Source organism: Salvelinus namaycush, chromosome 19, assembly GCF_016432855.1.
Source record: "Salvelinus namaycush isolate Seneca chromosome 19, SaNama_1.0, whole genome shotgun sequence".
Taxonomy (NCBI): Eukaryota; Metazoa; Chordata; class Actinopteri; order Salmoniformes; family Salmonidae; genus Salvelinus; species Salvelinus namaycush.
In genome coordinates, this window is record NC_052325.1 from 42,064,945 (window position 1) to 42,078,603 (window position 13,659).

The window sequence follows — 13,659 nt, forward strand, 5'->3', positions numbered from 1 at the left end:
ACAAATTAATAAAAAATGAAAAGCTTAAATGTCTTGAGTCAATAAGTATTCAACCCCTTTGTTATTTGAAGCCTAAATACGTTCATGAGTAAAGATTTGCTCAACAAGTCACATGATAAATGGCATGGACTCTGTGTGCAATAATAGGGGTTTACATGATTTTGGAATAACTACCTCATCTCTGTACACCACACATACAATTATCTGTAAGGTCCCTCATTCGAGCAGTGAATTGCAAACACAGATTCAACCACAAAGACCAGGGAGGTTTTCCAATGCCTCACAAAGAAGCGAACCTATTGGTAGATGGGTAAAAATAAAACAAAAGCAGACACAGAATATCCCTTTTAGCATGGTTAAGTTATTAATTACACTTTGGATAGTGTATCAATACACCCAGTCACTATAAAGATACAAGCATCCTTCCTAACTCACTTGCCGGAGAGGAAGGAAACCGCTCAGGGATTTCACCCTGAGGCCAATAGTGACTTTAAAACAGTTACAGTTTAATGGCTGTGATAGGATGGATCAACAACATTGTAGTTACTCCACAATACTAACCTAAATGACAGAGTAAAAATAAGGAAGCATGTGCAAAATAAAAATATTCCAAAACATGTATCCTGTTTGCAATAAGGCCCTAAAGTAAAACTGCAACAAAATATGGCAAATAAATGAACTTTATATCCTGAGAAAAAAGTCTTATGTTTGGGGAAAATCCAATACAACACATCACTGAGTACCACTCTTCATATTTTTGTTATGGGTGTTCTTGTCATCAGCAAGGACCAGGGAGTCTACTTTCCTACAGAGAGTAGGAGACAAATGCACCTTTCAGCAAGACTATAGCCTAAAACACAAGGCCAAATATACACTAGAGTTGCTTACCAAGACAACATTGAATGTTCCTGAGTGGCCTAGTTACAGTTTTGACTTAAATTGGCTTGAAAATATATGGCAAGACTTGAAAATGGCCGTCTAGCAATGATCACCAACCAACTTGACAGAGCTTGAAGAAATGTTGTACATTCCAGGTGCGCAAAGCTCTTAGAGACTTACCCAGAAAGACTCACAGCTGTAATCGCTGCCAAAGGTGATTTTAACATTTGAGTCAAGGGTGTGAGATATTTCTGTATTTCATTTTCAATAAACTTGCAAACATTTCCAAAAACATGTTTTCACTTTGTCATTATAGGGTATTGTGTATCACAGGAGGTTGGTGGCACCTTAATTGGGGAGGAATGGTATCAAATGTGTTTGGTTTCCATGTGTTTGATGCCATTCCATTCGCTCCATTCCAGCCATTATTATGAGCTGTCCTCCCCTCAACAGCCTCCACTGTTGTGTATAGATGGGTGAGAAAAACATGTATCTAATCCACTTAGAATTCAGGCTGTAACACAACAAAATGTGGAATAAACCAAGGGGTATAAATACTTTCTGACGGCACTGCACAATATGAGCGTGTGTATGTGTGTGCATGCGTACTCCCACCCACCTGTTTGACCTCTGACTGCAGGTGCCGGAGCTGCAGACACTCCTGCAGTCTCTTCTGGGTCTTGTCAGCGCTGACGTCCAGCTCATGCTGCTTCTCATGGAGGAACTCCAGCAGCTCCTGGACCTGAGTGGCCAGATCCACCTCCTTTTCCCCAGTCAGCTCAATGCCTGTACCACCACACGCAACTACTGTCACTACCACATGAAACCATACAGTCAACGCATAGTTACATTCAATAAGTTAGCCTATTCGGTTGTCGGTTTTAAATGTTCTGCTTTTCTTCCTGTCAGCAGAGTCTGAACGCTTGGATTTATTTGAGTGTTTCCACCTATCACTGGGCAATAGGAGTTGCTGCAGACCTTTGTGGTATATATGAAGGATGTGTTATAAACTGTAGCACTAGGTGGAGCTAGTCCACTAGTCCTTCTCCATTTCAATCTGCCGTGTTCCTTCTCAATTAACGAATTAAATCACCCTACTTAAAAAGACAACACTTCCCTTCAATGTCTAATTAAATAATGACTGTGATTACCCCAAACCCCAGGGTTATCAAGTCTATCCCAAATGGAACCCTATTCCCTATGATGCACAACGTTTGACCAGAGCTAGGAGGAGCACCACTCCAAAAACCTGCAATGAAACGGTCCATACTGTAAATGTACACTATAAAATGTGACACTAGTACAGCTGGCTATTTTAATCCCCCATCCTGAAATATTGTCTAGAGCCCAGCACAAACCTTTGGAGGGCTTAAGTCTCCATTGGTCCTGACTGAGGGGGATGTCACAGTCCACACAGTCCATGAAGGGCACACGAGGGTGGCCCAGATTTCAGCTCCACCCCCTCCCTCCCCTTCCTCCCCCCTCTTGGCACAGAGTGATGGCTGGCACGGTGGATGCTCCTCACCCCTCTGGTGTGTGTGAGGGGGGCTATGGGGAGGTGGTGTGTGTGCGTCCCAAATGGCACTCCATTCCATATAAAGTGCACTACTTTTGACCCGGGCTCATAGGGCTCTGGTCAAAAGTAGTGTATTATATAGGGAATAGAGTACAATTTGCGATGCAGCTCAGGTCTCGTATTAAGCCCCATGCAGTGCAGTGGGGATGGTAAGAGGATTGTGCTGAGGGAGAAGGAAAGCCATGCTTTTTTAACCTAATTCCTGACTCCTCGCTCTCCAGATGGTTAACTCCAGATTCGACCCGGCACCTCTGATGCTGCCTCCCTCCACCCCATCCTACTATCAGCTCCTTCCACTTGGCCCAAGTCAGGTGACCTCTGTTCTCTCTGAGTTGGCAAGGCAGCACATTCTCAGTAACATCAATGCTCCTGTCCCAATCTCTGAACCCGCAGACACAATAGGAGTCTTACAGGCTTTTTAATTTTTAGCCCAGCGGGCCTGTCTAAATCGTGTTTTAGTTGTTGTGCAGAATGATCATTGTTTGGCAAATAATGGGAGCCTCAAGGGAAGAAATGGGACTGTTTTTGGGCCTTCAAGACAAAAAAATGTGCCTGTGTTAGAAAAGCCTGGACCTCAGCTAGAAAGGTGGCTTGTGTTTCGGAGGACGCATGGCTCTTGACCTTCGCCTTTCCCGAGTCCATACGGGAGTTGCAGCGATGAGACAGAAGTATTACAATGTAAACATATTTTTAACCTGCATATTTCAAGACATGGCATATGGGGGTGTAGTGAGATACCCAATGGACTGAACGATTCTCTTCTCATCACTCATCTTGAAAAGACGTATACTTAAAACTTGAAATATATATATACTACAAACTTGGAAGTCAATCAAACCACCATCAACACAATGGAAAAATCGAATGATTATTATTGAAATATTGAAATAGCATGGGTGACCGAGAAAAACAAATTGATACAATTTAAGGCCAAGTGGCAAACAATAATGCAGGCACTAGGGATGGGGGTGTGAGCATGCGGTTCTGGGCAGATGAGATGTAGTCAACGTTTGTGTGCGTCTGTAAGTTCTTCTTCGTATGTATAAGTTTGTAAATGGAGTAAAAAAGACAAAATAGAAAAAGAAAAAAGAAAGTTAAAGGAGAAATGCTTGGACCTAAAAAAAGGAAAGCCTTAAAAATGGTCAAAGACTCCAGCCACCCAAGTCATAAACATTTATAAATGTTCCATCCCTAGAATAAATCCCTTTTTTCCCAGGTAACCCGGGAAGTGTTATTCATAAGCATTAGAAAGTATATACTGTAAATAGGCATATGACTGGATTTGATTAGAGCTTTGATCTAGCCTGATGCTACCTAAGCCTGAAGAACCATCCATTAAAAAAAACGATGAGCCCTACATTAAAGACATTTAATGATCCCAAGCCCAAAAAAGCCCAAATGATTGTGCCGTTATCCAACACATATATGATATAGTCTACTGCACATTACGCACAACAGAAAAACAAAAGCCCATAGATGTAGCTAGCTATATGCTCCCTTGGGTAAATAAATGAAACTAGCTCCTGTAGTCTAATCTTTTGGAGTGTGAACTGTATTACTGCACTGTATTGTATTATACGGACTGTTGAAACCATGATAAAGCAGGGAGAGAACATGTGATTCTGGTGCAGCACATGCAGCCTACAAAGTTACAAGTATAGACTAGTGAATTTGATTTTAATTTTGAAATATGATAGGGCCTATTTGTATAATTAGTAGGCTGATGCATATACAGTATATACCTTTGATAATATTTCCCCTAATGTTATTAGCCTACCTCCTCTTTCTCTCTCTATTGTTGCTTCATTCTTTCCTCGCTTTCAAAAGTTAAATGAAATAAGTTTGTTGTCCATATCTTCATCATTCTAATGACATCCTTGAATAATATAGGACAAAAGTTAGATGCAGAAGGCTTTCACTTGTCTTCACAAAGATAGAATGCTTATGGGTCTGAATAAATAACTCCTATAGCCTACCGCCATCGCTCGTTTGCTCTTCTTTCAAACTACCCGTGAGTTCTATTTGGCTGTTTTATTTTCGAAGAGGGACGAAGAGGGAAGAGGGACGAGTTTGCGTCCCTCTTCGAATAGTCTATTGGCATAAAAAAATGCACAAATAAAATAATGTCCAGCAAGCTATTCTAGTTTAGCTTTCCTGCATGGGACTCCAAGAGCTAAGGAGCGTTTAGTAATGAGAGGCCAGCGGAGCACAGGTGCGTGTGTATTGGGCAAGAGACAGAGGTTATAAGTTAGAAGCTTATTATGCATAACCATCATTAATTAGATACATATAAGGATAATACTGCATTGAATGTATTCCTGTACGTACTAAAGAGGTAGGCTAGGACATCTATATATAGGGCTATATATCAATGTAGAACAGGATTGTCTGTTTTGGATGCAATTAGAATGGAGTTGATGGAGAGAGAGAAAGACTGCGAGAGCTTTCACGCGTGCACTGATTTAAAGCAACCATATTTGATTGATAGGCTGTTTTAAAACTCCGCAGCTGCAATTTAAAAAGGTAAAAGCTTTACGATTAAAAGATAAGGTGACCCGAAAGACAGATAGAGATGTGTAAATTAGACGCGCATTCGGTCTTTATATTACTGTAGCATAGACTATGCTGAAGAAAATGCAGGCCTACCTGTCACACATTTCTTTTTTTTACCATGATGAGATGATAGGTCCATATGATATGCATTGTGAACTGCGCTCCATACTGAGATGGGCTGTCTGTCCCTACCCTGAGCGTTGATGATTCATCATGCAGAGGCCGTAGAGAAGCCAGATTTAGATATCGCATATAATGTAACAATTCCATTTCACGCCATGCTGTTCATATAAATAATTTATTATAATTTACCGGTTTCTCGCAGTTATTTATCCTGGGAAAAGGGAGTGGTTTTGGGTGGTAAATCTCGGTAACAGGGTTTCCGCTATTCAAATGATGTACTCTCCCTCCCTCCCTCCCTTGTAACCGGCTCCGGTCTGGTCTCAGTATCTCTCACCTGAGGCCTGGACTTCCATGATGTACTGGTGTAGGTCCTGTCCCTGCTGCATCACCTCGAAGGTCATGTTGTTCATGGCCAGCTTGCGCTCCGTGTGGCGCTGCAGCCGCTGCTCGGCCAGGGTCAGGTCCTCCGAGTTGAAGTCATTCACCTGGCGCAGCAGGTCCTCGTTCCACGAGTCCAGCTCCGCCGTCACCTGCAGGGAGGTCAGCCAGGCTAGGTTAATGATGTTAGTGTTGCACCTGGATGGGCCAAGGTACTCACACTGAGACCGAGTGTTATCGATTATGAAATTAAGTCGTTATGTGCAGCTCAGATGATACTGTGAAAGATGAAGCTACACCAAACAAAGCTATTCCACTGGACATACAGTACATTACATGGATAGAAGCTATACAGCTCTCCCAGTATTATTGTTCTTAATGACAGCATTGGGTAATAACCCCCCCCCCCCAAGTGAATTACTACTGTAGTCATTTACGTTCCACTGGTAGTCTTTCTTTTATTCACTGTGGTATAATGCCATGTTTTTCTGAAACTGTAAGAGCCTAGATACACCCATTGGTAATTCACGGCACGTCTCGGCCTAGGACATACTAAAGAGCAACACTGCTCCACACTGCAGTTCAGTGGAGGCCTAGTCCTCATCAGGGACTGCATAGACAGTTATCTATCAAAGTCAACTGACATTAGGTCTCTCTCTTAAGCTAATATCATTAGATTACTGTGTGGCCAGCAGATGCCATCTCACAAACACACGAACACATTCTCATGCGCACACGCACACACACACACATGCAAACAAGCACACACACGTACGTATGCACGTACACACACGTAGTGGAGGCTCCTCATAAGAGAAAGGGGAGGACCATCCTCCTCAGTGAATTTCAGAAAAATACAAATATTGAAACATTAAAAAAGTTATCATTTTCAGGTAAAACTATACTAAATATACTCATGTCACCAAATAATTGATTAAAACACACTGTTTTGCAATGAAGGTCTACAGTAGCCTCAACAGCACTCTGTAGGGTAGCACCATGGTGTAGCCAGAGGACAGCTAGCTTCTGTCCTCCTCCGGGTACATTGACTTCAATACAAAACCTAGGAGGCTCATGGTTCTCACCCCCTTCCGTAGACTTACACAGTAATTATGACAACTTCATGAGGATGTCCTCCAACCTATCAGACCTCTTGTTGTCCACCCAATCAAAGGATCAGCGAATAAATCTAGTACTTAGAGCATGAGCTACAGCTAGCTAGCAAATTGAACAACTTAATTTCTTCAACAATGAAGGAGAAGCAAGAGAGAGAGAGTGAGAAAGAGAGAAGGGGCTAGCTAAACTCAGCAAAAAATAAACCAGGACCCTGTCTTTCAAAGATAATTCGTAAAAATCCAAATAACTTCACAGATCTTCATTGTAAAGGGTTTAAACACTGTTTCCCATGCTTGTTCAATGAACCATAAACAATTAATGAACATGCACCTGTGGAACGGTCGTTAAGACACTAACAGCTTACAGATGGTAGGCAATTAAGGTCACAGTTATGAAAACTTAGGACACTAAAGAGGCCTTTCTACTGACTCTGAAAAACACCAAACACCAGGATCCCTGCTCATCTGTGTGGACGTGCCTTAGGCATGCTGTAAGGAGGCATGCTGCAAGGAGGCATGATGTGGCCAAGGCAATAAATTGCAATGTCCGTACTGTGAGACGCCTAAAACAGCGCTACAGGGAGACAGGATGGACAGCTGATCGTCGTCGCAGTGGCAGACCATGTGTAACAACACCTGCACAGGATCGGTACATCCGAACATCACACCTACGGAACAGGTACAGGATGGCAACAACAACTGCCTGAGTTACACCAGGAACGCACAATCCCTCCATCAGTGCTCAGACTGTCCGCAATAGGCTGAGAGAGGCTGGACTGAGGGCTTGTAGGCCTGTTGTAAGGCAGGTCCTCACCAGACATCACCGGCAACAACGTTGCCTGTGGGCACAAACCCACCGTCGCTGGACCAGACAGGATTGGCAAAAAGTGCTCTTCACTGACGAGTCGCGGTTTTGTCTCACCAGGGGTGATGGTCGGATTTGGGTTTATCGTCGAAGGAATGAGCGTTACACCGAGGCCTGTACTCTGGAGCGGGATCGATTTGGAGGTGGAGGGTGCGTCATGGTCTGGGGGCTGTGTGTCACAGCATCATCGGACTGAGCTCGTTGTCATTGCAGGCAATCTCGACGTTGTGCGTTACAGGGAAGACATCCTCCTCCCTCATGTGGTACCCTTCCTGCAGGCTCATCCTGACATGACCCTCTAGCATGACAATGCCACCAGCCATGTTTCAGTTGTTGAATCTTGCTATTCTCATACAAATACTTACACATGTTAAGTTTGCTGAAAATAAACGCAGTTGACAGTGAGAGGACGTTTTCTTTTGTTTATATTTAGTATAATTTTTTTCCACTTTCACTGACTTATCTAGCAAATGCAGCTAGTTAGTTTCGCCTACTCATACAACCGGCTGAAAACAGAGAAGGATTCTAGGTTAGCTAGATGGCTATGGCTATCCAACACTGGAACTCTTCCAAGTCAAGGTAAACGTTTGGTTGTATTCATTTATTGCCACCGGTACCCACCAGTGTATCTGCTAAATTACATGCTGTACTGTACTGCATGACTGTAGCGGATTTACTAACGCATTAGTTCTAGTAGCTATGTTGACTATGACGTTAGCTAATATGGTGATAACGATGTAGGCTGTGTGTAGGGGTTAGTGGTTATGAAATTAAATGAAAGTTTGGCTTGGAGTTTTTTTTCGCCTGTTGTGTTGTGGAATGAGGTCCACAAACGAAGGGAAAAGCTGAGAGGAGGAGAGCGTATAGATGAGAGAAGGAATTATACAATGAGCAAAGTGATCATGCTGTTTGTTGGTGGCTGCTATGAAAGTGAACTTTGCGGGGATCAGGGGTGTATTCATTCCGCCGATTCTGTTGAAAAACGTTTCTTAGACGGAAGAAAACAGAACGAAAAGGGGATAAACATACCTGAATTTGTCCAATAGAAACTCTCGGTTTGCAACTGTTTGGACTAGTGTTTACACCCTAGATCAGCTAGATGCAGGCAATAGCGTGCAAGGCGGTATTGAATGTGTCACTGTCTGTCATGTTGATTACTCACATTTTTCTCCTGACCTGTGCACCTACGTTGTAAACTTTAATTTGTAGGCTAGGTTGTAGCAACCTTATGATGGGTATCGGGGAAAATGTGTAATAAAAATAAGGCCATGCTCATAAAAAAATGTATCGTCCTCCCTGAACTTAAACGGCACCGCCGTTGGCACACACCCAGCCACCCCCACGCACAGACCGTCCCCCCTCTCCCCCTCCTTTCCCTTGACCCCCACCCCCCGGCCTCTGGTGCCTCTCACCTCGATGGTGTACTGCTCAAAAATGCGTAGCTGCAGGAAGATGTCCAGCTTGATCTTCCTCTCATGGAACAGCTCCTCCATCTGGCCCTGGGCCTCATCCAGCTGCTGCAGGACACTCTCGATGTGGGCGATGGAGCTGTTGTGGGGCATCTTGTTGGTGGACATGGCAGCGTCCCTGGAGGGGGAGAGAGAGAGAGAGAGAGAGCAGCAAGATTTGTGACCTGTTGCCACAAGAAAAGGGCAACCAGTGAAGAACAAACACCATTGTAAATACAACCCATATTTATGTTTATTTATTTTCCCTTTTGTACTTTAACTATTTGCCCATCGTTACAACATATATAGACATAATATGACATTTGAAATGTCTTTATTCTTTTGGAAATTCTGTGAGTGTCATGTTTACTGTTCATTTTCATTGTTTATTTCACTTTTGTTTATTATCTACTTCACTTGCTTTGGCAATGTTAACATATGTTTCCAATGCCAATAAAGCCCTTGAATTGAGAGGGGGCGAGAGAGAGGGAGGGAGGGAGGGATTGTTATTATTTTTGGGGGTTATTGCTTTTCTTGTGTTGACAATGTAAGTTTCTAACTTTTCATGTCAATAAAGTACATGAGAGAGAGAGAGAGAGACAGAGAGAGAGACAGAGAGAGAGAGAGGCAGAGAGAGAGAGAGACAGAGAGAGGGAGACAGAGAGAGAGAGAGACAGAGAGAAACCCTGAGCTGTGAGATGGGTAGTACTAAGGGAGCAACTCAAATGGCACCCTATTCCCTTTATTGCGCACTACCTTTTGACCAGGGCTCCTAGTGGCGCATTTCCATTCAGGATTTACTCAAAAGGCTCAGACTTTTCTGTTTCCATCTACGCGGGACTGCTCCCGTGTCTCACTGGGCCATGGCTCCGGCTGACCTGCTCTAACTTGCAGCCAATTCCAGGCCATTGGTACATTACTGATGTCATTTACATAACAATGGCCAACTGTGAACTTTAACACCTTCTCACAAAGCAACTGTCTTAATGATGCAGAGGTTGTTGATTGTGCTCTCCCCAAGTTCTTAGTGTCACACTCCGATTGGAAACACAATTACACTAGAGTTCACATTAACATAACACACTGGTGTCGGGGGGGGGAGTCTCCCTGGAAATGCGGCACTAGGAGTCTGGTCAAAAGTAGTGCACTATATAGGGAATAGGGTGCCATTTGGGACAACACAAAAATATAACGAGCAAAATAGGAGCAACAGAGTGTTCTTGTCATGGTGTTAGTGTTCAATAAGGGAGGTTGTAAAATATGTCAGAAAATGGAATAATCCAATTCTCCTCACTGTAAAGGCACTTTAACACACCTGCCCTTGGAGTGGATGAGCAAACATTTTTACTTAACTAGGCAAGTCAGTTAAGAACAAATTCTTATTTACAATGGCTGCCTACCACGTACAAACCCTCCCCTAACCCGGACGACGCTGGGCCGATTGTGCGCAGCCCTATGGAACACCCGATCACGCCACTTTGTGATACAGCCCGGGATTGAACCAGGCTCTGTAGTGACGCCTCTAGAACTGAGATGCAGTGCCTTAGACAGCTGCGCCACTCGGGAACACCTATCACCACGTAACACCTATCACCATGTAGTATTGAACATATAGTGTGGAAGTCTAATGGTCTGACCCCCTTGACCCTCTCTCCTACACAAGGACCCGAGGCCCATAAAACAAGTGAGTGTGTTTTGATGACTGCAGTGAAATGGTATTATATTTCCATCACTCTTGACAATACAGTACAGTATTTCATAAATCAAGTGCTGATCTAGGATCAGGTACCCCCTGTCCGTGTAATCTTCTTCATTACGATGTGAAAGGCAAAACTGTTCCTAGATCTGGGCCATTCATAAAGTTTCTCAGAATAGGAGTGATAATTTAGAATCAGGTTCCCCCTGTCCGTGTACTCTTACACCAGGGTTGGGCTCAATTCAGAACTGATTTGAGAATGCCTCATAAATTCCAATTCAATTCTTGAATATGAATCGAATTTGAATTGAAGTAGTAAACCGAATACAGAATTGCAATTCGAATTTGAATGAAAGGAAATACAATACAATTCAGTGAAATTCAATGAAATTCAAATGCCTATTCTATTCTATATTAGGTGTAGTCTATACAAATATACAGTACATCTTGTACATAGAACATCCAAGGCTACCTGGGTTTAGAGTGTTGGACTAGTAACCGAAAGATTGCAAGATTAAATCCCTGAGCTGACAAGGTACAAATCTGTCATTCTGCCCCTGAACAAGACAGTTAACCCACTGTTCCTAGGCCGTCATTCTAAATAAGAATTTGTTCTTAACTGACTTGCCTAGTTAAATAAAGGTAAAATAAATAAAAAAGTGCTATATTCTTTGTTATCTGAAAGTGTGACCTGTCAGATTCAATGAAACTCTCATGTTCTATGACTGGGTGGAATTTCTTTGAATTGCACTGAATTCAATTCTACTTCCTGTCAGTCAAACTCAAATTAAAATTATACTTCCTGTGGGGTTTGGCCAATTAAATCAGATTTTCAACTCATGAGTTGAATGGGAGTCAATTCCAAAATTCCTAGATCAGCACTCATACTCAGCTGATTTATGAAATCAGGCCCAGTATGAGCGCTGATGTAGGATCAGCCCCACCGCCCCCTGCTGGGCTGTAACACATTCCGGGGGGAAGTTTCTGGGATCAGCTTTCCCTTCCCCAATCCAAACCTTAACCGGTAGTGGTTAAAAGGCTCAACTGATCCAAGATCAGCACTGACCTGAGCTGCTGGATGAGGTCCTCTCCCTCCTTGATGACGTTGAGCGTAGCCTCCAGCGTGGCCGTCTGCTGCTGCTGGAACTGCTTGATGAGCTCCTGGACTGACTCCACCGAGTCTGAACACACCTCCTCCAGCAGCTCCTTCTGGAGATCCTCCATCCAAGTCCACAACTGGAGGGAGGGAAGGTGAGAGAGAGGGATGAGAGAGAGACAGCAACACAATTAGACCCAACCAAATCATGAGAAAATAAAAAGATACTTACTTGACACATTGGAAAGAATTAACAAAAAAACAGAGCAAACTAGAATGCTATTTGGCCCTAAACAGAGAGTACACAGTGGCCGAATACCTGACCACTGTGACTGACCCAAACTTAAGGGAAACTTTGACTATGTACAGACTCAGTGAGCACAGCCTTGCTATTGAGAAAGTCCGCCGTAGGCAGAACTGGCTCTCAAGAGAAGACAGGCTATGTGCACACTGCCCACAAAATGAGGTGGAAACTGAGCTGCACTTCCTAACCTCCTGCCAAACGTATGACCATATTAGAGACACATATTTCCCTCAGATTACACAGATCCACAATGAATTCGAAAACAAACCCAATTTTGATGAACTCCCATATCTACTGGGTGAAATGCCACAGTGTGCCATCACAGCAGCAATATTTGTGACCTGTTGCCACAAGAAAAGGGCAACCAGTGAAGAACAAACACCATTGTAAATACAACCCATATTTATGTTTCTTTATTTTCCCTTTCGTACTTTAACTATTTGCACATCGTTGCAACACTGTATATGGACATAATATGACATTTGACATGTCTTTATTCTTTCAGAACTTCTGTGTCATGTTTACTGTTCACTTTTATTGTTTATTTCACTTTTGTTTATTATCTACATCACTTGCTTTGGCAATGTTAACATATGTTTCCCATGCCAATAAAGCCCTTGAATTGAATTGAATTGAAAATGAGAGAGAGGAAGGGAGAAAGGTTGGAGAGACAGGAGGGAGGAGGGAGAGGGCAGAGAGAGAGGCAGGGAGGAGGGTTGGATGGAGAACGAGTGAGAGAGAGAGAGAGAGAGAGAGAGAGAGAGAGAGAGAGATTTAACACTACAGTACACAACATACCCACACCTTGTGGGAAAGCGTGTCAACAGATACAACATGTGCAATGTTGAGGACAACTGAACCACTATGTCAAAGTAACGCAATTGCTTAGTCAAAATAGACTAACTTCAGGTTTTTGCTTCATATGCACAATACATACGCAGCATATCTTTCTCTTTAGACTGATTGTTTGACAGCGGGGAAGAAAATCCATTTCCATCTCCACAATTAGCAAACTGCTCCCCAAACGCACCTAAAATAGACTTCCATTCTTCAAGCTATAGTGATTTTTCACAGAGCAAGATGAACCGGCACTTTAATATTTCAGTTAGGGAACAGAAGCTTGAAATACAATTACACACAACACCTGAAGCATAATCCGAGTAAATTGGCAGGAGATGTTCGATTGTGTTAAGGCGGAAATTAACCACAAAGTTCAGCATCTGCTTTGTCATCTTTTCAGCATCCGTCCATACGCTAGCTTGGCAAGACTTTGTGCACGTCCCAAATGGCACCCTATTCCCTATAGGGTGCACTACTTTTGACCGGGGCCCTTAAGGTTCTGGTCAAAAGTAGTGCACTGTATAGGGAATAGGGTGCCATTTGGGATGCAGCCCTCTTTCACTGTTAGTAGTTAGTTAGAGCTCTACTGCGATGCACTGTTGATGTTCTTAACCTGTTTGGGCTGCAGGGGCAGTATTGAGTAGCCAGATAAAAGGTGCCCATTTCAAACGGCCTCGTACTCAATTCTTGCTCGTACAATATGCATATTATTATTACTATTGGATAGAAAACACTCTCTAGTTTCTAAAACCGTTTGAATTATATCTGTGAGTCAAACAGAATTCA

The 13,659-nt window shown here is 43.1% G+C and overlaps 1 protein-coding gene across 1 annotated transcript in view; it reads right to left on the reverse strand.

Annotated features, from left to right (window-relative positions):
• The window catches only part of LOC120064029 (kalirin), a 112,517-nt gene that overhangs the window by 25,430 nt on the left and 73,428 nt on the right, over positions 1-13,659 (reverse strand). Inside the window, exons 11-14 of the mRNA XM_039014338.1 lie at positions 11,700-11,869; positions 8,902-9,076; positions 5,466-5,661; positions 1,499-1,665 (exon numbers count right to left, since the gene is read on the reverse strand). Of these exons, the coding sequence (XP_038870266.1) occupies positions 1,499-1,665; positions 5,466-5,661; positions 8,902-9,076; positions 11,700-11,869 (708 nt within the window). The remainder of the gene's footprint in view (positions 1-1,498; positions 1,666-5,465; positions 5,662-8,901; positions 9,077-11,699; positions 11,870-13,659) is intronic.